The sequence below is a fragment of the Symphodus melops genome (assembly GCF_947650265.1).
Source record: "Symphodus melops genome assembly, chromosome: 12".
Classification (NCBI taxonomy): domain Eukaryota; kingdom Metazoa; phylum Chordata; class Actinopteri; order Labriformes; family Labridae; genus Symphodus; species Symphodus melops.
The window spans coordinates 4,383,343-4,411,337 of record NC_136702.1 but is presented as its reverse complement, the minus strand read 5'-3'; the positions used below and the strand labels follow the sequence as shown (position 1 = coordinate 4,411,337).

Here is a 27,995-nt window from a genome sequence, read left to right as displayed (position 1 = left end):
AAAAAAATCCAAATTTTACTGGGATACTGGGAGCTGGACAGAAATACGAAAGCAAAAGGTAGACTGAGTCAACAAACCAGAAGATGCTCAAAATGTAATGCAAATGTATCACCACTTGAAGGACCAACATACGCCGTTCTTGGAGAAACCACGAGAGGGCGACACAAGCACAATCCCTGCATGGTCACGCGCGGGGTGTCTTGCTGTGACCCGGATGTACTCTGTGTTGTATTGTCGTCAGTTTTCCGTTTGAGGAACGACGCTGATTTGACTCAAAGTTTGAAAACAGTACGGTAAGAGGATATTAAGATTAAACTTGAAAGACAGAAAATAGTGTTTTGGTGTGTGTGAGTAGGGGAAATCTTCAGGTGCTGCTTTTATAACCTGTCGGTAGGCTAAGTAGCTGTGGCTAAAGTGGGATTAGCTAACTTCAGCTAACTCAAACACACATGGCGATAAAGAACATAATTTTTTATTAAACATCTGTCTCAAACGTACTTGTAAGTAATGTTTAGATGAATTGACGTATTTTACATAACTCTTATCATCGATAGTTGTCGGCGTTAGCTCCTCCTGTGACTCGAGCTACAGGTAAAACTAAGCACCTTTTAAAACCCTCACCTGAAACTCGTTTAGAAAGCTTAATTCGGTCCTAATCAGGTCAGTAAATTGAACTTTTTAACAGATTAAAGCAGGTTAGTTTACTTTGTTTCTACCTGCCGTGTTTTGGTGACATACCGTCGAGGCTGTACAATAAAAATGTAATAATAATTTGTATTATCGAGTAAAATAAATGCGCAACAATTATTTCAATAATTTATTATGAAATAATTTATTTATATTTTTATAATTGTAATTTTTATGTTAATTTTTTTTAATAAGATGTATATTATAAAAAGTCAAACAATTCAAAATAATGATCACGATTCTCTGACGATTAATAAAAAAAATGAGACTTTAGAAAAATTACGACTAAAATATTTATTTAGTATAGGGGCTTGTCAGTGTGGTTTTGTCTCTTTTAATTGTATTTATTTATTTTAAACTCACCTTCAACATGGCTTACAATCACTGAGTTCCATCCTTCCCCCTTACAATGATAGTTAAAGTTTTGTTTATTGATCGTTTTTTTTTTGTCAAAGTGTCTGAGTATTTACAAAAGTAAAAATATATTAAACAAATGTATTATTATTGTTATTAACGCATTAAGAGGAGGTCACTGGAGCTTCTTATTGTGCTGTAGATTAAATACTGCATCATACTGGCTGTGTTATTTGCAGTTTTTGTCTATTTTGTTGTCTTCTCACCTCTTTCATTTTCTGTCTTGGGGAAAGCAAATAATGTTTTAAATCGTGATCACACTGTGACAATTTAATTCTTTGTTATTGTTTATCGTAAACTGCATACAATGAATTTGCCCTTTAATGTGTGTAACCTAATGTATCATGATGATTATATAATTTAAAGGGGTTTTGCTGAATCTGTCTGCCTTACTTTAGGACCTGGTGATGGTATTACATAATTAAAATTTTAGACACTTTTTTTTTCAGACATGGACTCTCCAGGCAAAAGTCGAAGTCCTAGTCCTGCACAGAAAGACGACAGTGGTGAGGAAAACTAGAAGTCTTCAGCATTTTTTGTTGTAGATTTCTATGAGCTATAGTTTTAATATCCACTCCTGCACTTGCTCAATCTCGCTGTTTGTTTCCAGAACCTTCAGAAGGAGAATCCAGTCCAGCAGTTGAGCGGTCCTGTGAGCCTGCAACGATAGAGAAAAGCCCTGAAGACAGGCCGTCCCCTCAAGCCAGTCCTGCAGACCGTCCCTCCTCCAGGAGCCCAGCTTCAGGGAGCCCAGCCTCCAGCAGCTCGGACGACAGCAGCAGTGATGATGAGGATGAACACGATGGAGCAATGAGGAAGCTTAGAAGCAGCGTGGCTCAGATCAAAGTAAGAAACAACTGACATGAAAATTTCAAGTATTTCATGTGTTTATGTAACTGTTGAAATGCATTGAGAAGTCTGATGTCTAACATCGGGTTCACTGGTGTATAGTGGCTTATAGACTTCGGCTCATGAGGTACAGAAACTATTCAGTGTTTGAATATCCTATAACAAATATGTTTCAAACAAGGGAGTTTTAGTGATGATTTTAGATTCCCATGATGATGAAAACAAGATCATCTTTCCTGTGCAGCATGCTGTGTTAGGATTGTTTCTTACTTAGTTTAATTTAAATATTTGTTTGAATATTTAGCTAAAGAATATGTCATCACTCAAGAATATAATGAACATATTTTCTGTTTATTTATAATTATATTAAGAGTATAATTATTATATATATTTGACTTCTTTCAATGACTCGTGGACTTGTTTTCATGCATGCAACTACATTTAGTTTCAGAGTGATTTGTCAGCGCTGAGGTCTATAAGCTGTCTTCATACAAGCTTTTAAAGTCGTATCATGTGTATACAGGTTCTGCATTTTTATTCTTTATTTGAAGGCACACATGTTCAGGTATTTGTAAAACACTTACCGCAGGCTTATCAAGGCAGTTTGTACCTCTCTCCTCAACATTTCTGTCAGGCTCCCCCTGGGGGATCCTGAGGCATGCCCTAAGCAAAAGAGATCAGCATTTTCTGGGTATGCCCCATGGTTTCCACTCTCCTGCCAATTACATTACAATGAATCAGTGAAAGTGCATTCATTCTACTCCTGTCAATGTAAAGATGCAGTCAAGACACTTATTCGGCTTAGCTTGACTTAAAGACTGGATACAGGAGGACAGATCCTGGCTGTCTCTAAAGATAATATAACACACCGTATTGAGCCTCAAAACTCACAGCTTAGTCTGTTTCTGATTTGTTCAATTTATTCGAAAACAAAGTGTGAGAATGTCAGCTTTTAATTGTCTCTGGAGACATTCCCGTGAGCAGTTCTCCCTTTGTGCTCATGATTGTGAAGCTTTTCCTGGCTAAGACTTCTGATTTAAGTCACAAATGCGTCGTTTGTTTTTCTGCTCCTGTGTCGGTAGGTTTGTTTTTAAAAAAAAAAAAAAGTCAAACTTTTCCTTTTAGATCATGTTGAGTTTACGTTGAGTCGCTGCTCTTCACTTCACAATGCTGGCTCTAATTATTTAGATTAAAGACACAGATCTTTGTTTTCATTAAATATTTAGTGATTCTGCATATATGATCTCTCCAAGTCAGCAGTTTTAGTTTCCATGGCAACATGGCAATGTTGAGTTTAAGACATGTTTTTGAGGTGAATGAACCAAATACTGAAAGATTTGATGCACAAGATGAGCATTTTTATTACATATGTTATGTGCGAACATGTACCGGTATAACATGATGAGACATGACTGTGAGTGCAGCCCCCAGCAGCAGGTGACGTCACCTATTCTCACATGTCAGATCTGGAAGAAAAACCTCATCTGTGTTTGTGTTGTCTAGAGATCAAGATCCAAGTCTAAAGACCCAGACCGGTCCAGATCCAGAGACAGATCCCGGTCCAGAGACAGATCCCAGTCCAGAGAGAGAGACAGATCCCAGTCCAGGGGCAGGGACAGATCTAGGTCCAGAGGAAGAGACCGGTCAGGGTCCAGAGGAAGAGACCGGTCAGGGTCAAGAGACAGATCCAGGTCCAGGTCTAGAGGACGAGACAGGTCTCGATCGAGAGGGCGGGACCGCTACAACAGAGGGCGCTATAACAGGTAACAGAAGCGCACGTGTAAAGAACCAAAGTGCTTTGATTGGCTTCTAACAGTGTTCGTCTTCTAACAGTGTTAGAAGCCACATTAGAGCGTTTCAGACATTAAATGTGTTTTTGCTTTTCGTTAAAAGCTTACAGTACAAAATCCAATCCTCAGTGTTTGATTCGTCTTTTGCCCCCGGCTTCTCCCAGGGATCGCTACGATGATCGCAGAGATGACCGAGGCGGGCGGTTCGACCGGCGAAGGGATGTGGACGCTGACGCAGATCGCAGGAGGCACGGCCGCTGGGCCTCGCCTCAACCAGAGAAGGACTCGGTCACAGAAGAGCCGCCAGTCAAGAAGAAGAAAGAGGAGCTCGACCCGATCCTGACGAGGACGGGAGGAGCATATATCCCCCCTGCCAAGCTTCGCATGATGCAGCAGCAAATCACAGACAAGAGCAGGTAAGAGGGGCTTTGATTGTTTCTTAAATATATATTTACATTTAAGATTTTGGACAGTTGAATGTTTACTTTTTGATAGATAGATTTGAGTTTTATCTCTTAATTGTGAACTTATTTATTAATCTATGTTTTTACTGATGCCCCACCCTCTCTGCAGCTTGGCCTATCAGAGAATGAGCTGGGAGGCTCTGAAGAAGTCCATCAACGGTCTCATCAACAAAGTGAACGTGTCGAACATGGTCCACATCATCCAGGAGCTTCTGCAGGAGAACATCGTCCGGGGGAGGTGAGCAGTAACACGGAACCTAATCACAAAGTTTCTCGCGTCGACACTGACGGATTTGTTAGAGGGACGATCAGGAAAGACTGGAGGTTCCTTGCTGTCTGGTTCACCCTGTTGCTGTCTGTGTGTCAGGGGTCTGCTGGCTCGCTCGGTGCTGCAGGCTCAGGCAGCGTCTCCGATCTTCACCCATGTTTATGCCGCCGTCGTCTCCATCATCAACTCCAAGTTCCCACAGATTGGAGAGTTGATCCTGAAGCGCCTCATCCTGAACTTCAGGAAGAGCTACCGCCGAAACCTCAAGGTACCTGTTGCTCCTTCCGTCTGTCTTTCTCTGAGAGTGAAGTATCAGAGTCGATCAAGTAACAGAAATTGAACATAGAAATATTTGATATGATGTGTGATCTTTTATCCAATATTCAACAAAATGTAATTCATAAAAAAAAACTTCTAGGTTGAATAAACATGACATTTAAAGCGTGCAACAGATGGAAAATCAACTTTTTAGACCTCCTTTCATTTATAATCTTTTACCTACAGTGTTTAGGATAACAGCATCTGTTCTAAAGTTGAAGCAGAAAACATTGCTAAGCAGTCATTTTGTGGAGTAAAGAACTTTTTAGCATCCCGACACTTTTCTCTCTGTCAGACATTAACATCCATCAGAGCCACTCAGCTTCACTGTCAGCTTTGCCTCAGAATATATTTGAAAGTCCCGAGGGACACGAGTGAAGGGTTTGGCCAACAGAGCACTTCACTCGCAGCTCTTCTGTTTCTTCATTCATCAACGGTTTCCTAATCTATCAGGGACGATGTCCGAGATTTCTGGCTCTTGTGACTCAGATGGAAATGTTCCAGCTTTGATTGTAACGAGCAGAGACGGAGAGACAGTGGAGCTCAGAGAGACAACAACTGACAGTCCCACAGAGTGTTTCACACAGTCGGCTAATCTGCAGATTATTTTTAATTAACAATATGTTTACTGTTAAGTCTATTAAATACTTTTTGATTTAGTGTCTGAACAGCTCACAACAGATGTTTGAAGTTCAGTTGGAATATTTGACTGATTAATCCGTTTGTTACACAATTAGATTAATTCTGTATTTGAGTGACGTTTGGTCCACATTGGGATTTAGACCGACGACCTACCAGTACCCAACCCGAGTCCCTACAGACTGAGCTGCTGCCCCAAATCTTCCGTGCATGACAGAAAGTCTGAAAGCTTATTATGAACATTAAATGTGTGTTTTATGTTCAGTCATTTTTGGTTGTTATAGATTTTATTCTATGTATTAAATCCAGTCTGTCTTCTGATTTTTAGCAACAGTGCCTGACAGCCTCGAAGTTCGTGGCTCATCTCATCAACCAGAACGTGGTACGTCCTGCTGTCTGACCTTGATGTTAAAAGAGGTTTGATTTCTGAAACTGTTCACATTATGAACTCTCCGTCTCCTCGACTGTCTCTCTCCATCAGGCCCACGAGGTTTTGTGTTTGGAGATGCTCACGCTGCTGCTGGAGCGTCCGACAGACGACAGCGTGGAGGTCGCCATCGCCTTCCTGAAGGAGTGTGGACTCAAACTGACCGAGGTGTCCCCGCGGGGAATCAACGGTACAGACCGAAGCCCCTCTGAGGTCATTGGAATGAAATAAAGACCACTTTCATCAGAAACGTTACATCAATTTTTCTTTTTCCCCCTCTTTTCAGCCATATTCGAGCGTCTGAGGAACGTCCTCCACGAGTCGAGCATCGATAAGAGAGTCCAGTACATGATAGAGGTCATGTTTGCCATCAGGAAGGACGGTTTCAAAGACCACCCAGTTATCCCAGACGGCCTGGACCTGGTGGATGATGAAGACCAGTTCACCCACATGCTGCCGCTGGATGACGAGTACAACACAGAGGATATTCTGAGTAAGTCCCAGAAAGACAGGGGGTGGTGGGGGGAGGGAATTAAACAAGTATGTAACAATGGTCTCTTTGTGGTTAACCAGATGTGTTCAAGTTGGACCCTGACTTCCTGGAGAACGAGGAAAAATACAAAACCATTAAAAAAGGTGAGACTGCAAATGATGACACACATGAGCCGTCCAGCCGGCTGCTGGAGCAGCTGCCTGTTCTTCAGTTTAACCAATCAACTGTCCCCGCCTGACAGAAATCCTGGATGAAGGCAGCAGTGATTCGGGGGAGGATGGAGATGGAAGTGACGAGGATGAAGAAGAAGAGGAGGAGAACGAGGCAGAGGGAGAAGGTGAGACTGTTTTCTCACCTGTTCAGATTTGAATAATTAAAGTGTGTAAGCATCATTTCCCAGATAATCCTGCACCAACACTTATATTTTGTGTTCATTAGCTCTGGAAGTTAAGGGTTATGTCAGCTGCAATATTTCAGGAAAGTTGAAACCAAAAGCTTGCATTTCGAAACCGATCTGTGGAAGCAGTGTTTAGGAAAATGATCTAGTAGTTGGAGAGCGCAGAAAGATCGAGGATTGATCAAAATATGATGCTCACATTGTCGAGTGATAGTTGGTTAAAAAGAGGAGGGGGGAGGAGGGAGGGATGTGGCTTTCAATTCGACAACAACTGAAAAGTGTGTGGCTCAAAAAAAAAGAGGTAAGAAGTGCCAAAAAAAAAAGGTCCTTATGCCCCAGAAACAACGAATCAGCTCTCAGGTAGAGAAATTGCAGTCTTAACGCGTAAATAATTGATGGTGAGAACAAACATGGAAAAGAGTAAGTAGGGCCTTTGTCCTCGTTAAAAAAGTGCTGAAAGGAGAGGTGAGTCAGGTTAAGGTAATTTCTGTAATTCCTTCCTCTACTGAAAGGGGGCGACAAAGTGATCATATGGCAGTTTAAAATGAAGGGAGAGTTCAGTTTGAGGGCTGTGATGAAGAAAGAGCTAGTCAACCTATTTACTGCTCACATTTCTTTCTGTATCGGGATGTTTTTCAGTGTGATCATCAATGTTTTAAAATGATAAACAATTCATTGACAATCTGTCTGTTTGTCTCTCAGATGACAAGGTCACCATCTTTGATCAGACAGAAGTCAACCTGGTGGCTTTCAGAAGAGTCATCTACCTCGCCATACAGTCCAGGTACGCACGCACACACACACATCTACCTCTCTATACAATCCAGGTGTACGCACATACCTATCCAAAAACTCTCACACTCACACAGGCAGTGAGTCAGTCGTCTCTCAGGGTTTTGGCAGATATTTACAGCTCCTTCTATATTTGAAGGGTTTGGACTCATATTTAAAGCGGTGTTTAAAGCTGCTGTGTGTGTCTGACAGTATGTGTGTTGGTGTGTGTGTGTGTCTATGTGTGCAGCCTAGTTACCATGGTTTCACTGAAGAACAGTTCACATATTTGGGGAATAAGATGAAACACTGAAACAGATTGAGGAAAAACACACACACACACACACACACACACACACAGTTTTGTGCCTGAACTCAAAATCACACACTTACAGACTAATTGATCAAAACTGATGGATTTTCTTTTTTCTGTAGTTTGGACTTTGAGGAATGTGCTCACAAACTGATCAGGATGGACTTTCCCGACAGCCAGACGGTGAGTATGGACGGACACACACACACTTGGCTAATGTAATAAAGGCTTCAGTGACACACACACATTAATGAGGATAATGTTTTCTACCTGAGAGCTCTGTGTTTCTCCACTGAGGCTGAATCTGACAATATCAGTGACTTTGAAGTGTGGATGAATTAAACAAGCTGCCGTTTCATTGGCAGCGTTTTCTACCGTCAGTTAATCTTTAAAGTGGTTTAAAATATTTAGAAACGCTGCCTCTGAAATGTGTGGAATTATTGCACACTGCTAAGCAGAAGATTTTGATTTGAAAAAAGATGCTCGATATTAGTTAACTAATGGATGAAATAGAGGAGACGTGTCGGCAGATACTCGGAGAAGCCCCGGTTTCTTCAACTATCTTTTCAGGGTCTTGATACTCGAGACACTGTGACGCTGATGTGACAAAAGATGAAGTATTTCCTTATTTGGGAAACCTATTCTGAAGTATAACTTCACATGATGCCCCACTGGAGAAATCTAAATGAGGTGCTACCATTTGCTTTTTTTAATAATTTGGGTTCTTTAATTGCATTAAATGCACAAGCAACACAATCTGAGCTTTTTTGGGGGGATGTGGTACGAGGCAACATCCACTTTCAACTGGCAGAAGTGTTTTTGGCAACACTAACACCACATCAAAACCGTTATTTGCGTCAGTTCAAGGGTCAAACACGTACACTGAGAATAAGTAGCCGGAGCTGTCCGAAGCTTCTCGCGGTGTACTAGAAGTTAATCTCCTTGAACTTGAAACTAAAACACATCTCGGTTCAGTTTACTGAAAGGTCTGCGTTCACAGGTTTCGTCTGTTTGTTTGTTTGTTGCTCTTTGAGGTTTGATGCTTTTCAACATAACAGATTGGACACACTGGGAATGTGTAATATTTTTTTACATTCGAGGCTGATTGTGTTGAGATAACTGTTGATCTGTTAGATTATTCTCTCTGTTAACCACAGGTGATATTAGAGGTCACCTGTTCATGTCCACATTTTTTATGCAGAGGCCCAAAGGGATTTTAGCGACGCGAATCTTCAGTGCAGCCAAATCAGTTTTTGTGTGTTTGTATTTCTGCGGTCAAAGCCGATGACCTTGTCAGGCCTCGTTTCATCAGCATCAGGACCGACTCACTCAACACAACAGCTGGAACACAAACATCATCCTGTGACACATGCTTCTCACGGCCGCAGTTTCACACACACTTCACCGCCACACTGACCGACATTTCTTCAAGTGGTCACAAAGTTTCACAACTTGAACAAAACATGAGAGTACCGTAAATTCCGTACTATTGAGCGCACTTGGATATAAGCCGCACCGGCTAAAAATAAGTAAATAAATGTATTTGTACATATATAAGCCGCACTTGATTATAAGCCGCAGGTGTCCACGCTATAACAAGAGCTATTTACACAGACGTAGGCTACCGGTAACATCCGCAAATACTGTAGCGTCCGTACGGACGTTAAAGGACAACGAGAGCGTTCAAATAATAACTTTTAATAACCCGATCACTGTCGGCCGTGACCACGCCGTTTACAGCAGAGAGCAACACATAACTTGCTGTAACAATCCAACTCTCTCCCCCAGCGTTCTCTCATACAGCCACTCAATACGTTCTCGCTGGTGCATTCACTGACTCTCCACATAATCGGAATTATGAACACATTATCAACTACTGACTTTACAACATGAACCGTTACAATACGAAGCCTAGCCGACGGTGTCTGTAACACGGCTGATGAAAAAGATGACCGTAATATATTTCACAAGAAAAAGTCCATCCATTCACTGCCTCAGAATGACTTCATTACTCACTTCCTCAGTCTCTGTTGTCGCTGTCAGTGTCATCTTAACGTGCAGCAGCTCTGTTAGCTTCTTTGACACCCAGGTCGATCGCCTTTAACTTGAAAGCTGCATCATATGTATTTCTCCGTGTGTTTTCCATGATGAGGGTGCGTGCATGAAGCGCAAAATGACTGATTATTAAGATCCGACGTGACGAAGTCAAATGTTTTTGCGGCAGAAGCTCATTGTCCCCCATAAAAAATCCATAAATAAGCCGCACCGGAGTAGAAGCCGCAGTGCTCGAAGTGTGAGAAAAAAGTAGCGGCTTATAGTCCGGAATTTACGGTATTTCTGGGAAAGGTGTCCGAGGTCATCAGTTGAACATGTTTTGTGTAATGTGAGACAATGGCACCTGTGACATCTGAGCACATGTCAGCACAGCTGCTCTCGACAGATCACCCACTGTAAACAAAGTCCGGAGCGTAAAGGAGGAGGAGTGAGGATGTTGAGTCTTACCTTGGATGTGCCCTCATCTGAGATTTTTTACAATCTGCCACGCTCCATTCATACCATTTTAAATTAACACACTTTTACAGAGTTTCATTATTTCGTCCTTTTTTTTGTTTTAATAAGAAGTTTGATTTTTGTGTGTGAGCAGAAGGAGCTGTGTAACATGATCCTGGATTGCTGCGCTCAACAAAGGACCTATGAGAAGTTCTTTGGACTGCTTGCCGGGGTGAGACGTGCGCACACACGTACATGCACACAGGAGTTTTTTTGATTGTCATTAGACTAAGACCAATATTTAAACCATTTCATCATAACGTCTCAGTGGTTATTACTGAAGGTAGCCCAAAACATTTTTAATCTTTTTTTCATTCACACTATCCAGTGTTGATGCATGTTGTTCACCTGCTGGGATTCTTCTTTGTTTCCTGTAAGAATGACTAAAAAATTAAAACCTTATTAACTGCATTGCCAGTCCTAATCATCATCATCTTCCTCTTATATAATTTGAATTAATTTGCAAACAGTCAACAAAAAGCATGATGACTTATCTAAGTGGGAGAAATCGCACCATTTGTCTTTTAACCAGCGCCTGTAATGTGGGCATGTGTCAGGCTGCCAGGCTGAGGGGAGCGACTGTGTTTGTGTCTATGTGAGGCGGCCAGCTGTTAAAAGCGTCTTATAATAAAATCCCTGCAGGTGGTGCAGGTAATTCTGCGAAAACAACAACTTTTAAGCACGTGCTATCACTTAAAGAAAATATGTCACATGAAGAGGTGACCCATGATCTGGCCTTAGTTTGCTTCCTGTTTATCTTGTAAGAACAAATTGAAGACACACGCTAACACTTTGGTGTGTGTGTGTGTTCAGAGATTCTGCCTGCTGAAGAAGGAGTATATGGAGAGTTTCGAGGGGATTTTTTCAGAGCAGTACGAAACAATCCATCGACTTGAGACCAACAAACTGAGAAACGTGGCTCGACTGTTTGCCCACCTGCTCTACACCGACTCGGTGCCCTGGAGTGTAAGGATATAAACACACTAAACTGTTGCACACATCTTCAGTTGCATTAGACTAACATTTGACCAGCAACAAAATCCTTGTTCTTTCTGTCTCATTTTCCTTGTCATTAATGGCTCCTCCTCTCTCTCTCTCTCTTTTTCTCCCTCGTCTTTGTTTGGTTTCTCGACCAGGTGTTGGAGTCTGTCAGCATGAGCGAGGACACGACAACTTCATCCAGTAGGATCTTTGTGAAGATCCTTTTCCAGGAGCTCTGTGCCTACATGGGCCTGCCCAGACTCAACCAGAGGCTCAAAGACCCGTAAGAAACATTTTACCAAAATAACTGAAGACATGGATTTAATATAGAGATGCATAGGTTGAGAGTAACAAAAGAAGTCAGAGAGCTTATTGTTTTAGGTTGTTGATTCAATAATGGTCAAAGCACAGCATTCTTCAACGAGCAAAACTGCAGTAATTTTTCCACGTCTGAAGAACTCATGTCATGTGGAAGGAATGTCAAATGTCATTCAAGTTCAAACCCTGTGTTTGATGTGTGTTCAGGACTCTGCAGCCGTTCTTTGAAGGTCTTTTTCCTCGAGATAATCCGAGAAACACTCGTTTTGCCATCAACTTCTTCACCTCTATTGGACTGGGAGGACTAACGTAAGGGCCAAATGGAGACATGTACTGTACTTTAAAAAATGTAATGGGTAACATAACCAGGCGTGTAAATGATCTGTGAGGGTTCAGCTGAGGCCTTGTAAAAGGTCTTTAGGTCTTAGAGGGTTTCAACATAATAACACATCATATTCAAAATGTTCACACAATGCCTCCTTTTCTCTCAGGGATGAGTTGAGGGAACATTTGAAGAACGCTCCCAAGATGATCATGACACAGAAGCAGGAGGTGGAGTCCTCTGACTCTGACTCCTCATCATCATCATCATCGTCTTCCTCATCGGGCTCCTCCTCCTCAGACTCCTCGAGTGACTCTGACTCCTCTGACTCCTCCTCCAGCAGCAGTTCAGGTACACCCTGAATATTTATCACAGAGTTTTTGACACACGTAATACCTGCTTTGTTATCATAACTGATTATGTTGATTTATGTTTTCCAGACTCTGACTCCAAACACAAGAAGAAGAAGAAAAAGACACAAAAAATTGAGGAGAAGAAGAACAAGAAGAAGAAGGAGAAGGTCAAAAAGAAGGAGAAGTCATCTGACAAGAAGCGAGCAAGGCGAAAGAGTGATGACGAGGACGACAGTGACGATGAGGAGCAGAAGAGGAAGGAGAGGAAAGGTCGTGCACGCCAGTTAGAGGAGCGGGAGCATGTCCGTGCACGTGATGCTGAGGATCGTGCTCATGATGGCAACCGTCGCAGCAGACGAGATGAAATAGCGGATGAGGAGCGGCAGGAAGAGGAGAGGAGAAAAAAAATGGACGTTAAAAGCCGGCAAAGAGACACGGAGAAGGAGAGAGACAGGGACAGAGGGAGGGAAAGGGATAGAGAGAGGTCGAGAGAAAATGAGAATAAGAGGGAAACTGAGAGAGAACGAGAGAGGCCGAGGGAAAGAGAGAGAAATAAAGAGAACAGAGACAGGAACAGAGAGAGAGAGGAGAGGAGGAGGAGGTAAAGCTCTTAGACTGTCACTCTAAAGCAGCAGTGATGCACTGATGATTGACAGACGTCTGAAGCCTTCATCTTTTTCTGCCGTCATCCCTCTTCACCTCATCCTGTCTCTCGCTGGTGTTTTTGATTTGGGACCCATCTCTCGCTCTCACGCTTAGTCTATCTGTTTTTTCTAATAATGATATTTGTTGTTTATGAAATATGAAAAAAAAAAACATTAAAGTTGCTTTAGATGTTTTTTAATCTGGTTGTTGTTTTTTAAACTGATTTCTATACATTCTACATTTCAGTTGTAGGAAGCTGCTACTCTCCAGATAATCAAAAGTACTTAGTGTAAGAGAACTTTCAAAAAGTTTTAAATCTTAGAGAACTTTCAAAAAGTATTAAATCCAAGAGAAGTTTGAGCGTGGCTGCAGATTAACTTTTGTTGAATGATGGTGCTGGTGATCAGAAAGGAAGTAGAATATGTAGGTTCAAGTGTTTTTGATACTGAAACTAGCAGATAAGGCCGGAGGTCGATGATAGACTTTGTGGTCGTGTCATCTGACCTCTGGCCGTGTGTCTCGGACACTCGGGTGAAGAGAGGGGCTGAGCTGTCAACTGATCACCACCTGGTGGTGAGTTGGATGCGCTGGTAGGGGAGGAAGCCGGTCAGACTCGGCAGGCCCAAACGTGTAGTGAGGGTCTTCTGGGAATGTCTGGCTGAACCCTCTGTTAGCGAGGTCTTCAACTCCCACCCCCAGACGAGCTTTTCACAGATCCCGGGGGAGGCTGGGGACATTGAGTCCGAGTGGACCATGTTCTCCACCTCCATTGTCAAAGCAGCTGCTCTGAGCTGTGGTCGCAGGGTCTCTGGTGCCTGTCGTGGTGGCAATCCCCGAACCCAGTGGTGGACACCGGAAGTTAGGGAGGCTGTCAAGCTGAAGAAGGAGTCCTATCGGACGTTGTTAGCGCATAGGACTCCTGAGGCAGCTGACGGGTACCGGCAGGCCAGGCGTTCCGTAGCCAGGGTGGTCGTGGAGGCAAAAACTCGGGCCTGGGGGAGTTCATGGAGGAGGACTTTCGGACGGCCTCAAGGAAATTCTGGCAAACCGCCCGTCGCCTCAGGAGGGGGAAGCAGTGCTTCACCAACACTGTTTACAGTAGAGGTGGGGAGCTGCTGACCTCAACTGGGGATGTAGTCGGGCGGTGGAAGGAATACTTCGAGGATCTCCTCAATCCCACCATCACGTCTTCCACTGAGGGAGCAGAGGCTGAGTTCTCAGAGGTAGACTCGTCCATCACCCAAGCCAATGTCACCTAGGTAGTTGGCAAGCTCCTTGGTGGCAATGCTCCGGGGATGGATGAGATTCGCCCTGAGTATCTTAAGTCTCTGGATGTGCAGGGGCTGTCATGGTAGACACATCTCTGTAACATCGCGTGGAGGTCGGGGACAGTGCCTCTGGACTGGCGGACCAGGGTGGTGGTCCCTCTTTTCAAGAAGGGGGACCGGAGGGTGTGTTCCAATTACCAGGGAATCACACTCCTCAGCCTCCCTGGGAAAGTCTCGAGGTTGCCCAGCAACTGTTCTATTAAATGCTACGTCATAAACCGAAGGATCTACACCTGTGTTGTTTATCCAGTAATGTAAGCGTTTTTAAGGGGGATTTTTTGAATACAGTACCTTATTAGCCTATTAAATCGGCAAAATTTGGGGCAAGTTTTATTTAAAAATGACACCAAGAGCATTATATTTGTCACGGTTTTCTGTAGACTAACTGTAGTTCAAGGTATGCATAAACATTACTTTCAATGAAATAAATTAGCAGTCTTAGTTTGAGGAACTTTTACGGCCTATGGAAATGTTTTACAAAAACGTTTTCAGCTTCTCATTAAACAAGGATTGTCGACTGTATTATTTATATTTTATATACTTGCCTATTGGTAAAATATTAAAAATGCGTTGGTCTTACTGTAACTCAGGATAATTGGCTACAATGCCACTTAGTAGGCTGGAGTAGGCTATTCTGACGTAAAATAGACATTTGTTACAGTAAAATGTTATAAAGTCAAAAATGTATATGAACATGAATGACTGAGTCAATCCCCACTTGAGTAAAGTTTTAGGACCTCTGTGTATTTGAGGTATGTACACGATCATTGTGTGTTTAAATTCTTTAAAGGGGGAAAAAATGTGTCTTGAAAGCAGTATTTTGGTTTACAGTAAACACTCTCCTGTGGTGGTGTGGGCGCTGATTATGCTGATGTCTGTAGTTCTAAGGCTTTGGAACGGGAGAAAGCTATTTTACAATTTCTAAACTCTAATCTTTCCTGTCTGCAGAACACGATACCAGTGATGTGGAATTCACCTGATCCTGATCCTTCTGCCTGAGATGGTGTTGATGGTGTTACTAGGCTACTTGAAGTGACATACTCAGCAGCTGCACTGTACTAAATGATTCTGTAGTCATGTACATTTAACTTAATATATCTGATAAAATGTATTCAATATGAATGCGTCTTTGATTTTGTGGCAATTATTTATGTAACTTTTAAACAAAAATGTTTAAGATAGTATCTGCTTATTTTGGTTGCATTAGATACATTTACATTTATGCAATTCTAAATTAAGAGAATTTTTAATGAATCCAACTCAATAGAATTAGCCAGTTTTTAGTTGACGAGCACTTCCTGTTTTTTGCGCCTTTTTTCTGCTTTTGAATTCAGCAGCTATCGTCTTGTCAGAAGACAAAGAAAGTGTGGATGATGTAACTCAACAATTTCATTTGGTTGACAAAGACATGGAGAGTTATTTTATACTACAATGTTAATGACAACATGTGGGGGTTTTAACCTACTGTGAAGCGTGGTGTCATCGGCAGGAATTGAATGTTATAATTTGGTACAGTTGCATGGTCTCTTATAATCCTGAAAGAGATGGTTCCTAATTTGGACATGACACAATAATTAAAATTCATTTATTTATTACAGGTTCGATGACGCCAACAGGACCACATCATCCGCAATAAGCAGAGACAAGATCCTCTAAATCTGAGCGATGCTTGCCCTCTCTGGGTCGCGGCGACCTCACCCTCCCCCGCCCCCCAGTGGGCGTGACGTAGGGTCAGGAGAGGTTGCACAAAAAACATTTCTGTGTAAGCATAAAAACATGTATTTTTATTTTTTATTTTTTTATTTTAGTATCTATAGTGCCTATCTTTTGTAACCTGTGATAAGTTGAAGTACCATCAAAGTTCTTGGCCCTCCATCGTGGGTGTGGGAGGCAGGTGGGTTCAGCGGGGTATCATCATTATTGCCACTATAATCCCTCGACTGGTTGACATCTTTTATCCAGATCAAGACAAATCATGATATATTTCTGGCGTCTGTGCTCCAGCTCTTTACCGTGACATCTACTTAATATTTTTGTTTAAATGTAGTTAATTTCGGTGCTGTATTTGAATCTACTCAATAGTTTATTCTTTAGCAACTTATTTGAGTTGCATTAACTCAAATTTTAACAAAGATAGATTTAATTAATAATAATGTGTGCAATCTGTTGCCTCAGTTTTATTGAGTAGTTAATGTGTATTTCTTTTAACAGTGTGTATGTATAGTCAGAAACAGAAATTGTTTTAAAACAATTATCTCTTTAAAATGTGGTAGGAAGTCAGTATTTTGCTGAGAGTCAACCTAAAATACACCTCTACAGTCAAACAGGCATTTTTAGCTCCTGCTATTACTAATTAATCTTCCCCACAATTACCTGCCAGTGCTACGGAGCCTTTCTGTGTGATTAAGAGCCATCCCCCTTAGGGCCACTTTAGTCCAGAAAAAGAGCCGTCTAAACCCAAAAAATCCACAGGAAAACATTTACAGATGGCAGTATTTGCCTCTAAGATGAAACATGCTGCGGCAGAATCAAAGGGACATTAATACTGTAAACACGGATTTGGTTTAGTCATAAAGACCTCCAGAAGTCTGGGATGAATCAGGACTACGAAACTAATTTTTTTTTAGGTGTGAACCAAAAGAAAAGAGCCTTTATTTCAATTCAGTTAAAAACAGAACTCTAAATCAAATAGCAATCTGAGGCATTTAAACCGATTTAAACTCTCTAAATATACAGTAATGCAAAGACGTGTAATGTGTCTCGCGTGCAAGTACATTGATTTGTCAATCCACAAGGTAAACTGGCTATTTTCTTAATGAAGATGATCAAAAGTCTTGTACGAGTTTGAAATACAGCGAGTGTATTTATCAAGTGCATTAAAAAAGAAGTCATAGAGGAAACATAAAGTAGTCATAGATCATGATGCGAGCCTTTTGAAGTTCTTGTTCCAAATGAAGACGTCCTGAATATCTTTGCGTCTTGTCTTCGCGTTTTTTTTTTGTGTGTTTTTTTTATGAGGAGGCTTCTTCTCTGCGTTTCTCTTTGGAAAATAAATGTGAACAATAAAACACATTCACATGCTCTTAAACATTAAAAACCTTTCCAGTTTGTGTTGGAGCCACAAAGCTGTGCATCATTTATCTCCAGAGTTAGATGAAATGATTGATATTACTGTCATGTCGGTATGGTAAAAGCTATTCAGCTTCAGCCCAATAAATTTAGTTTAGCATAAAGACTAATAATAGTTAACCTAATAGTTAACCTGCTGATTGCACATTTAAGAAGAAAACAACAACAAAACAAATATTACCATTTGTTTTTTTAAAGAGGAAAGTGACAGGAGTTTTTGTTTGTTGCCTGGCAACCTCATCACTCTAAAAAATTAAACAAAAGAGAAACAACAGTAGATTTAGATTCAATTTGTTCTTATTCAGGCTAGCTACTAGATGTCCCCAGTTTAAATTAAGCTAGCTAGGTTTATCGTAACCCCAAACTGTTCAGCTATTCCCTTGAAATGAAATGAATATAAGCCTTTCTAATGGATATCCTATTACTGTAAACTTGAATCTCTTTGTGTATTAATGTAGTTGTATGTCTATTGTGTGTGTGTGTGTGTGTGTGTGTGTGTATGTGTGTGTGTACTGGTTTTACTGGATTGTCTTCCAGCTCCAATCTCTCTCTCTATGTCAATCTCTCTCGCTCATACACACACGCAAGCACACACACACTGCTGTATCCTTGAACAACCTTGATGTGATGTTCAAGGTGAGAGGGGGAGATGCCTGTGGGTGTGTGTGCGTTATGTATGCATGTGTAAGTGGGTCGTTGCAGTGCTGGATTGTGATTGGCTGGATTTCCTGAGGAGTAGAAGGACCACATTGGTTTGCCGTAGCAGCAAACGGAGAAACGGATCCACCGGGACCTTGGAGCTGCAAAGAACTCTGGGAAACCGCAGCGAGGCCCTATGCAGAGAGCAAGAAGGGGGATGGAGGTGAGAAGTGGAGGACACACTTACAGCTTTTTCTTGATCTTTCAAATCTTAGTACAGAACCCAAAGTTGGGTCAAATTTCTAAGATGTTCGGCTAAGTTTTGGGAAATGTTCACAAAATTATATAAAATGTCAAATATTTAAGATCTGGGTTACATTTTTTTATTGAACTTAAATGTTATTTTTATGGTACCAAAGAGTCAGTAGCCCTTTTTTAAAAGATAACATGTTGACTTAAAGGCCTCCATACATGTGTGGTTGTGACTGTCAGCAGATGTACACAACTAGAAGATGACGAGCGACATGATTACTCGTTTTAATACGAGATATTTACTTTAAGCTCTGTGTTTGTTCTCAATCAAATCCAGAGAAGCATGTCTGATGCTTCGGCTGCATTCTCCGTTATGTTTACCAGCCGGTCTCTAGCTTTGTTGATTTCCATGAGCTGCCAGCTAAAAGAAGATCCTGATAGTGGCTTTGAAACCTTAAACGGTGTATTGAGGAACACAGTCTGGTGCCAAATGCCATTGATTTTCTTGATAATGGAAACGTGTACAAGTTTAGATATAAATTATAAAGACAAGCTATAACTGCAACCTTGTATCTCCATATATCCACATTTTACTGAGTTAACAGGTAAACAACCACATACACAAAGCGGATGTGACTAAAAGTACAGGAGATGCTGCACAAGTTATAAAAGCGGATGAGGCAAATTGATATGCATTTATTTATTGTATTTATTTATTTCTGCCACTTGTGCTCTTTGCTTACACTGTCCTTTAACTCATGTCCAACATTGTCATATTATGTGTACATCCAAGAATCCATTTTGGAGTGATATGTACCTTCAGGATTGGCCGACGATGAACCCATAACGCTATGTTTACACACAGACACACACTTATCCTCTATGTGAAATGTCAGCATAATAATGGGCAAACCTGCAGAGCTTCTCTAAACTAGAGCAGCTTGTCGAAGATGGAGATCTAAAAGAAATAGGACACAAAGAAAAAGTTTCTAAAGGCTCATTAATATCATAACTGAGACGTAAGAAGTAAGTTTGAGAAAATGTCAGCATATGAAATACAGTGGCAGAATACATGAGTACTCGACTTAGTGTTTCTGGAAACAATGTCTTTCAACCAGTGCAGTTTATGGTCAGGCTTCAGCTACAAAAATAACACTGATGGGTGGATTAATTAATAATTCATTGTTGATTTGGGGCTTTCATGGGATTTGTGGATAGTAAAAAAAAAATAGCCTCTGGATTATCCTTAAAAGAGAAAATGTGGTTGGAGCTCGCTGAGCACAGGGAGTTTTAAGTGTCTCTCAGAGTTGCAGTGTGAAATGTCTCAACTCTTTGACATCGTGTTACCTGTGTGTCTGTGTCTGTGTGTGCGTGTGCGTGTGTGTGTGTGTGTGTGCATAATAAAGAATCTTTGGGTTATTTGAGGTCAATCATCCATTTCTGTTATCCTCACATTTTTCGAAACGGATTTAGCAAAGTCAAATCAAAATCAATCAATCAAGAGAAAAGTCAATCAGAGAGTTAATAAAATGTTAAAACTTTTCCTTGGGGTTCTCTTTACAAAAGTTTGTTCTCTCCACAACTAACTTTTGATTGGTTCGTGAAACTTCTAGAGAACAAATAAGGCATTTGGCTTTTCTATTAACACTCTTAAAAAAGTCTCAAATGACTCTTAAGCATCTGAGCTTTTGTAATCAGGCACTTAAATTCTAGTTTAGAAAACGAAAACGCTGAGCCCTAATTCTGAGAAACCTCACAGCAGATAGTTTGCACATCCACTATAGGGGGGGACCAGGACCTCAGGTTGGTAATCAATATAGGGTCCCCTTCCTGACGAGAAACACAATGAGCCAACCTTTTTGCTTACAAAGAAGAGTTCACCTCGTCATGCCTCTTGACTGTCAAATAATACATTGTTGTTGTTGTTTTTTTACAGAGGTGAAGTAAATACGTGACAGCTGAATCTCATTTTAATGCATCACAACTTTCTGTGTGCCTGTAACCTGACACATTTCATCAACAACTGAATCTGAATGATTAGAGATTTTAATGCAAATCTTGTATGGTGAGGTGAATTTTGAATCAAAAGAGTTTTGTTGTTGCTGTGGATGTTAATTATGTGGAATTATTATTGTAAAACACATTTTCATTAGCTATAGTTTTAGACAGTGTCATATGAACCTTTAACCTGACCCCTCCTGAACAGGTTGGTTGACAGTAAATAGAGAAGCTGAAGATCCAAAACCCTGTTAAGAAACTGTGTGTGTGTGTGTGTGTGTGTGTGTGTGTGTGTGTGTGTGTGTGTGTGTGTGTGTGTGTGTGTGTGTGTGTGTGTGTGTGTGTGTGTGTGTGTGTGTGTGTGTGTGTGTGTGTGTGTGTGTGTGTGTGTTGCAGCCAGTATTTACAGGGTTACAAAAAAGATTTTATCCCCTCTTTGCCATCAAGAAAACCTGGAACAATGTGAACCAGAATCTCTCTCTCTCACACAGGAGCACAAACATAAAGGTAACAAGCTGCTTTCACCCTTTATAAATCAATCCAATGTTTTATTTTTATTGGAAGCAATTTAATCTCATCTCTCTCACACACACACACACACACACACTCTCATTTTCTCTCTCTCTCTCTCTTTTTCTCGCTTGCTTGTGTGTGGCGCATGCGCAGTTCCACCGCTCTCCCGTCTGTGCGGCGCAGAGCGCGCGGCTCTCCGTAGGCTCCCACAGAGTTGGTCAGTGTCCGGATACCTGATGGAAGCGATGACAGGTGGCTGAACAAATAAGAAAAATAAAAATAAAAACGCGCGTGGACGTGCAGTCAGGACAACAGAGCCAGTATCGATTATTGATCAATGATTAGGTAGCTGGAAGCTGTGTGAGCGGAGTTCAGCGCTTTAAACCTACAGGACCCTACTTTCTTCATTCATCCATCACCTCCTCCTCCTACGGTAAGTCACCTTCCTCCTTTTTTTTTCTCTTCCCCAAATGTCTCTGTGTCTCCTGTTCTCCTCCTCCTGCTGCTGTTCTTTCTTTTATCTTTTATTTATGTTGGCTGAAGGTGAAGAGACGGAGAAGCTTTAATCCAAAACTGAACCGGACTGTGCGTCCGTCTGCTCCTTCTACGGAACAATCAAGTCTGTCCGTGTCTCGTTCTTCATTTCACATTTCATGACACTTATTTGTCCGCACATTGTCTCTGTTGATTTTACCCACAACGTTTAACTCTCATGAACATTTGGTTGGACTTCATTGCTCAACATTGTCAGAAAAAGATTCATTATTTTCACCTTTTTTCTTTTTGAATAAGTATCAGGCTATACAGCGCTGGCTGGAAGGTTATGAAGTAAAACATTTCTTTTCTAAATTTCGCAAGGCAAAAATTTCCAATGTTACTAAAAACACAACCTTTGGAGTTACTGCAGTAAGAATAACATTTCAAAATAAAATTCTGGCATTTAGTCTTTTCAAAGAAAATAAAGGCTTTATTATGAAAAAGTAGGATATTGGAAGAATCATGTCAGTCTTCATAATTATATGGTAGCCAATAGTATTGGATTACTGAAAACCTTGCAGATGTTATATAGCGGTTGAAATGTGGAGCTGACTTAGGTTGAGTTAAAATGTAGAGTTCTTTAAAAATAGAATAATGCAACATGTCCTTAAGCTGATGTTGGGTTTTCTATCATGACAAGTAACTGCAAGTATAACTGAAAAAAAACCACATTTACCTTCTTTGTTTCTATAAAATGAATTTTGCGAACATCACTGTGAAAAATACTAAAGTATCTTCAAACTGTTCCACCTCTTAGTGACAACAGCTCATTCATCTGTAAGCCTCTACGTTTTATCATTTTACTTTTAGTATGTTGAAGATTTTTGCTTTGAACTTAAAAGTTATAATGAAGTATAATTTTTTAAATGTAGTTATTGTAACTGAGGTTATTTTATACGTTGCTTCCACCACATCTGTCTCATAAAAGTTGCCCTCTCTTTCCTGATCAGTCATTTCTGTCAGTGACTAATGCACTAATGCTCAGTTTAATTGTTCCTAAATCTTCTTCATGTACCTGTGTTTGATAATTCAAATGTTCTTACTGACAGAACAGTAATCTGTAGCTTTTCTCACAGTCTTTTTATATCTTGTCACTTCTTTAGGCTGCACAGTCCTTAACATCAGACAGAACCAGTTAAAAAGGACTCTTGGCTGCCTTTTCTTTTGCACATTGCATTTTAAGAAGAGCCGATCTTTTTCAATGCATCCCGTTGTTTAGAAAATCAAACAATTAAACTGTGATCCATAACAGAAATAATCTGGTGCATTGTTCCACATTGAAATACTAAATGAACAATGCTGTTAAAATTGAAACACAAACAACACATTTTTTTAGAGGATGGAACAAGCAGATAAGCTGGCAGAATGATCTTGCATATGTGGTGATCATGCTTTTTTATTTTCATGTAATCCCTTACAAAGCCCTTACTCACGCTCATACACACACACACGCACACACACACACACGCACACATAGACACACACAGACACACAAAATAGCCCTAGGTTTTCCTGTGTCTCTGACTTTCTGTCGTAGAGATGATGTTAATTTTCACATAGGTGGCAGTATGAGTGTGTGTGTGTGTGTGTGTGTGTGTGTGTGTGTGTGTGTGTGTTTAGTTCCGGCTGTTATTGACCTCTGATCAGATGGACTGTGGTGCCCCCTGCAGCTCGGACAGAAAGATACCTAAAAACAGAACTGTCCAATCTATAATGCCTTCTGCTTTCCATTCTTCCCTCTTGAGGCCCTCCTTCCCACCCTCCCATTCCTTTCACATTTCCTTCCTTCCTTTCCTAATTCAACCTCTCCACCTTTTGTTTCTTCCCTGCCTCAATTTTTCCAACTTTTCCCTTCATGACCTGAAAAAGTGATTTTGGTTCTTCCATCTCTCCGGTGCTTCATGAAACGCAAACACTTCTGTCCTTTCTATCTCTCCTTCCCCCATGTCTTCTTTCTTTATACCTTGTTTCCTAGCAGTTATTTCCATGTTTCCTTTAGTTGATGTGTTTCCTAGAGCTCTTTGTTTGGACATTTGGACTTTAAATCTGTTTGTCTTAGTCTCTCTGAGTCTTATTACCTCTAATCCACTTAATTAAAGCAGACATCTTCTATTGAAGACAGCAGGCAGAGCTAACAGTCCTGAGCAATTAACTCTAAATATGCAAAACAGAGACAATACAAACAAACTGTAAAACCATGCTAACCTGTTTCTGGACTGTACAGGTAGTTGTGAAAGTGTCCTAATCAGCTTTTAGTTCGAGTAGACCCATCTACTTTTTTTTTCACTGCTCTCATAGTTGTATTGTTCTTACCTGCTGTTCAACCAGCTGATTAAATGTTTGAGCATCAGCATACTACTAACTAGAGTTGTAGTACTAAAGACCGGTCTTGAGAACACTTTTTGAAGGTCTAAGTCTTGTCTCGGAATCAAAAGCATTTCTTGTCTTGATCTCAGACTTAGCAGACTGCAGATTTTAAATCAACAATCAAGTTAAGACGACCACTGATGGGCTGTTTTTCAAAGTCATTATGTGATTAGAAGGAAAACACCTCTAACCCTTCCACGTCACTGGCACACAAAGTGAGGATTTTTCTCTTTTCTGATGTTTTTTTTTACTGTGCTTCCTCATGGACTAGAGTTAGTTTTTGAACAACCATGAAACAGGTTGTTCAACTGTTTCTGACTTTGGCAGACTAGCGTAAGAGGTGATTGGATGGTAAATGGACTTGACGTTGTATAGTGTCTTCTCACTACTCAAAGCCCCTTTACACTCCTACACATTCTCACCCATCCACACACTGTTGATATAGGCTGCTTTGTAAAGTGTCCATCAGTATTTACTGATCCATTCATACACATTCACATGCTGCCGACGAAGCATAGGGAGCAGTTTGAGGTGAAGTGTCTTAGTCAAGGAGTATCGAACATGTGGGTGAGGATCGAATCCCCCAACGTCTCTTTGACAGCCAGCCGACTGAACCACTGATCTCCAGTCGCCTGTTGTTAGCTGTTTCTCGATACTCCTAGTTTCTTAGCCCTTACAACTTGCTGTGAGACAGTTTACTTGGCTCTTGTGCTCTGCCAGCCTGCTTGTAGTCTGATTAAACCTGTTGTTTGGTGGTCATTAATACAGTTACGCTAATCTGCTTTTAGACCATTTAACCTGCCTTGACACCGTCCTAACCTGCCAATAGTATGTACTCACTAATTGTTAGCCACACAAGCTGGCTGCAAGACAGCGCTAACTTGCCAGTCCAAAAAAGTTGTTGGATGCACTAAAAAAAAAAAATTTTCTGCAGGTGTGTGTGTGTGTATTTTTTTTTTTTTTTTGTTTGTGTGCAGCTTTGAGTCCAAGCCAAGAAACTGCAAGTTTGCATTGTGCAGTTTACAGTACATTTATTCTACTGTAACACACTCTTGTTCTCCTCCACACAAATCAATTTTATCTATTTATAGAGCATGGCAACATTACTAAACAATAAGTGTGACCGGTGTGTTTCAGAGAGAGTGCGAGTGCAAGAGTGTGTGTGTTTGTTGTTTGTGTGTGTGTGTGCGTGTGTGCTCATGTGTGTGTGTGTTCAGCGTGCGTGCCAGGACTCCAGCAGTGGGCAGATTGAGGAGCAGCATGTTGTTACGTCAGGACAGATTAGTTTGGAAACCTGCGGAGAGAACACTAGCACAAACATGGAAGAAGACCAAACTGTTGTTTCTGTACTAAATCTAGCTCTTTGTGCATCATGTGGGTGGGTGTGTGTGTGTGTGTGTGTGTGTGTGTGTGTGTGTGTGTGTGTGTGTTTGTGTGGATTGACAGCAGGCAGGTGTAATGAGCTCAGACTTACAACTTTATAGCTACGTAGCCATGAATGTCACATTTATTTTAAGTTAACCATATGACTTATCATACTGTATACATTTGTATTCTTTTAAAGCATATGCTCATTTGCTCTCAGATTGATGATTTAAAACATTTTAATGTGATTTTGTTAGATTTAAAGATGTATATAACTCATGTATTCACATAAATAAATCTAGAGACTGATGTCAGGTATCTTTATTCTATTTAAAGGAAAGAATCCACCTTTAAGTACTTTATACTATATAAATATGGACAACATGTCTCCATCTCACACCAATGTATTTAAAGCCAAGACACCCCTGTGACCGGTCCTCACATTTTAGACTTGTGATGTCATTTCGGGTAAAGCCATGTGGTGAAGGGAGCTGGCTGGTTGCACAGAGGAATTGATGCCTTGCCCCTTCAGCTAACCAATGCAAACATTTGGCTAAATCCCGAAAACGGCAAAGACCCCTCAAGTCAGTTCAGTCTACAGCAAAACAGACACTTGTGTCAGTTTGAAGCAGACACTTGCAGTTATGGAAAGTTTAATAACTTCTGTGTTAGTCTTTGTGATGTTTCCTTTTCTACTCTGCTGCTCCGCTAAAGAACGCTGCAGGATCTGCATTCGTCAACAGAGCTCTCAATCATGACGTCACATCTCGTCTTTTTCCTATCAAGTAAACAGCTTAAAGCTAAAATTCAAAGCAAGGTGAACACTTGGGCATAAATCAGTGTAATAAGAACTAACTATGATGACAGACACTTTCTTGAGGACCACAGGGACTGGAGCTGTCATTGACAGCGAGAGGCAGGTCACAAATCAGTCACAAGGCTGACATACAGAGGCAAACAGCCACACTCACATCTGTGCCGACTGTATTATAAAAGATTATGTGCTTGACTGTGTCTTTGATGAAACAGTGGGATGGTCTTATCTGTTTTTTATGCTAAGCTAAGCTATCAGTCCCAGTTTTAAATATTATTGCACTATGTGTGGGTGTTATCAGTCTCACAATCAAACCCCTGAGGGAAAGTGGAGTGGTAAAACATCAAACCCTGCATTTATAATAAACCAACATAACTTTTCTGAACTCAGAAGTGGTTATCTCTGCAAAATGTTGGCTCAAACTGATAACTACTCAGTGTGTTTTGTGCTCGCTGAGTAGTTTTGTTGTTGTGTAACAACATCCCTGAGGGATGTTTCTTTGTCACTGCAGACATAATACTATGAATACTGCAGTATGTCGAGTACTTAATGCGTGTGCGTGTTAGCTAGCTTGCTGCCCACTTTACAGAGTGCTAACAGCTAGCTACGTCATTACTCCCATTCTGTCTGCTGTGATTTATGGAGCTACCTGTGTGTGTGTGTATGTGTGAGTGTGTGTGTGTGTGTGTGTGTGTGAGAGAGAGAGAGAGAGAGAGTGAGAGCTCGTGTGCACCTGCTCCCCTTGTTGTCTTAAGACTTTTTAATTAACTCCGTGTCATGTGACAAAGAGAAAGTGATGACCGTAATGAAATGTGATTGGGCGATTATTATCAAAACACAATTAGAGCTTGGCCTGAGAGAGGTAAGACGTGTGTGCACTCACACTGTGGAAAAAGTCCAGTTAGTGTGTGTGTGTGTGTGTGTGTGTGTGTGTGTGTGTGTGTGTGTGTGTGTGTGTGTGTGTGTGTGTGTGTGTGTGTGTGTGTGTGTGTGTGTGTGTGTGTGTGTAAATAGGACGGCAGTGATGAAGTGTATCCTCGCGACTTGTGTCTCTGAGGTATTACCCACACTGTAGTTGTGAAGGTCACACTGACACACTTATACACACATATACACACATATACACTCTGCCATCAGCTGGGAGGCTGCAGGATGTTTGTCATTTTAACCTTTGATACAGATGGACAGTCATGCAACATCTACAGGAATTCAGCTGGATCTGGAGATGTGTTTTCAGAGATTTCAGGCTGCTCTGAAAAAGTCAACACTGACACGTCTGAAACAAGGAGATTCCTTCCTGTTGCTCAGCATGTACACTTATTATTTTGTTTAAGAGTGATACAGCTAGTCCAAATCAGAACAACTCACACAGTTGGGCATGGCTAATTCAGTGAAATTACTGCCAGGTAAATATAAGGCTGCAGATGAATCTACCCCAAATCTAACAACTACAAACAAAAGACAAGTAAATATGACGAGTCATATCTCGCCCTTGGCTTCACCTGTACAATGATGGGTATTAAAAACGATAGTGTGGTGTTAGCCAACTCAACCTCCTGCACGCTAAGAGAAGCTGGTTGATTTATTAAGGAAGAAGCAGCTCAGCTGTTGTCTCCTACAGAGAGACTTTACATTAGTTACATCTGTGCCATCAGATGCTCCACTTGCCTCTTATAAAGGAGTCTGCAGACTTGCTTGGAGTGAAAAAGCTGCACACTAGCTTCTCCTCACACTCCTCACTTTAGCCACATCCTAGTGTGAGGTTTTTCTGCAGTTGCCTCAGTCCGAACAAAATGGAGATCACAGGGGCTTGAAAAGTTGATCAGGCTGTATCTTAATCTCTTACATGGAAACCCATTAAAAACACTGAATAACTGGTCAAAATACATAATGTTATTTTGTACATAGTCATCTGAGCGATTTTCTTTCAAACAGGAGAACATTTTACATTTATGTAAAACACGGCTGAGCCCCAGTGAGTTTTTATGGCAGCAGGGATTGAGTCAAAATAAACCTCAGTACGTGTTTATGGTAATGAAGGAAAATGTCACTCT

The 27,995-nt window shown here is 41.0% G+C and overlaps 2 protein-coding genes across 4 annotated transcripts in view; both read left to right on the top strand.

The window, feature by feature from the left end:
* The first annotated feature begins 182 nt into the window (after positions 1-182).
* Positions 183-13,198, top strand: cwc22 (CWC22 spliceosome associated protein homolog). Of its 2 annotated transcripts, none has more exons than XM_079356835.1 (20): positions 183-288; positions 1,551-1,607; positions 1,712-1,947; positions 3,454-3,713; positions 3,905-4,156; positions 4,314-4,442; positions 4,572-4,740; positions 5,758-5,811; positions 5,911-6,046; positions 6,143-6,349; positions 6,430-6,492; positions 6,591-6,686; positions 7,449-7,530; positions 7,953-8,013; positions 10,475-10,552; positions 11,194-11,346; positions 11,517-11,644; positions 11,887-11,988; positions 12,171-12,352; positions 12,442-13,198. In XM_079356835.1, the coding sequence occupies exons 2-20, from the start codon at positions 1,553-1,555 to the stop codon at positions 12,957-12,959; spliced, it is 2,961 nt and encodes a 986-aa protein (XP_079212961.1). In that variant the 5' UTR covers positions 183-288; positions 1,551-1,552; the 3' UTR covers positions 12,960-13,198. The 2 variants fall into 2 exon arrangements, with proteins under 2 accessions (XP_079212961.1, XP_079212960.1); XM_079356834.1 differs by having other exon boundaries at positions 183-293.
* Positions 13,199-21,034: 7,836 nt separating this feature from the next.
* Positions 21,035-27,995, top strand: part of znf385b (zinc finger protein 385B) — a 48,433-nt gene continuing 41,472 nt past the window's right edge. For both annotated transcript variants that reach the window (XM_079356837.1, XM_079356836.1), the window contains exon 1: positions 21,035-21,291. The gene's annotated coding sequence lies outside the window, so the exon portion shown is untranslated. The remainder of the gene's footprint in view (positions 21,292-27,995) is intronic.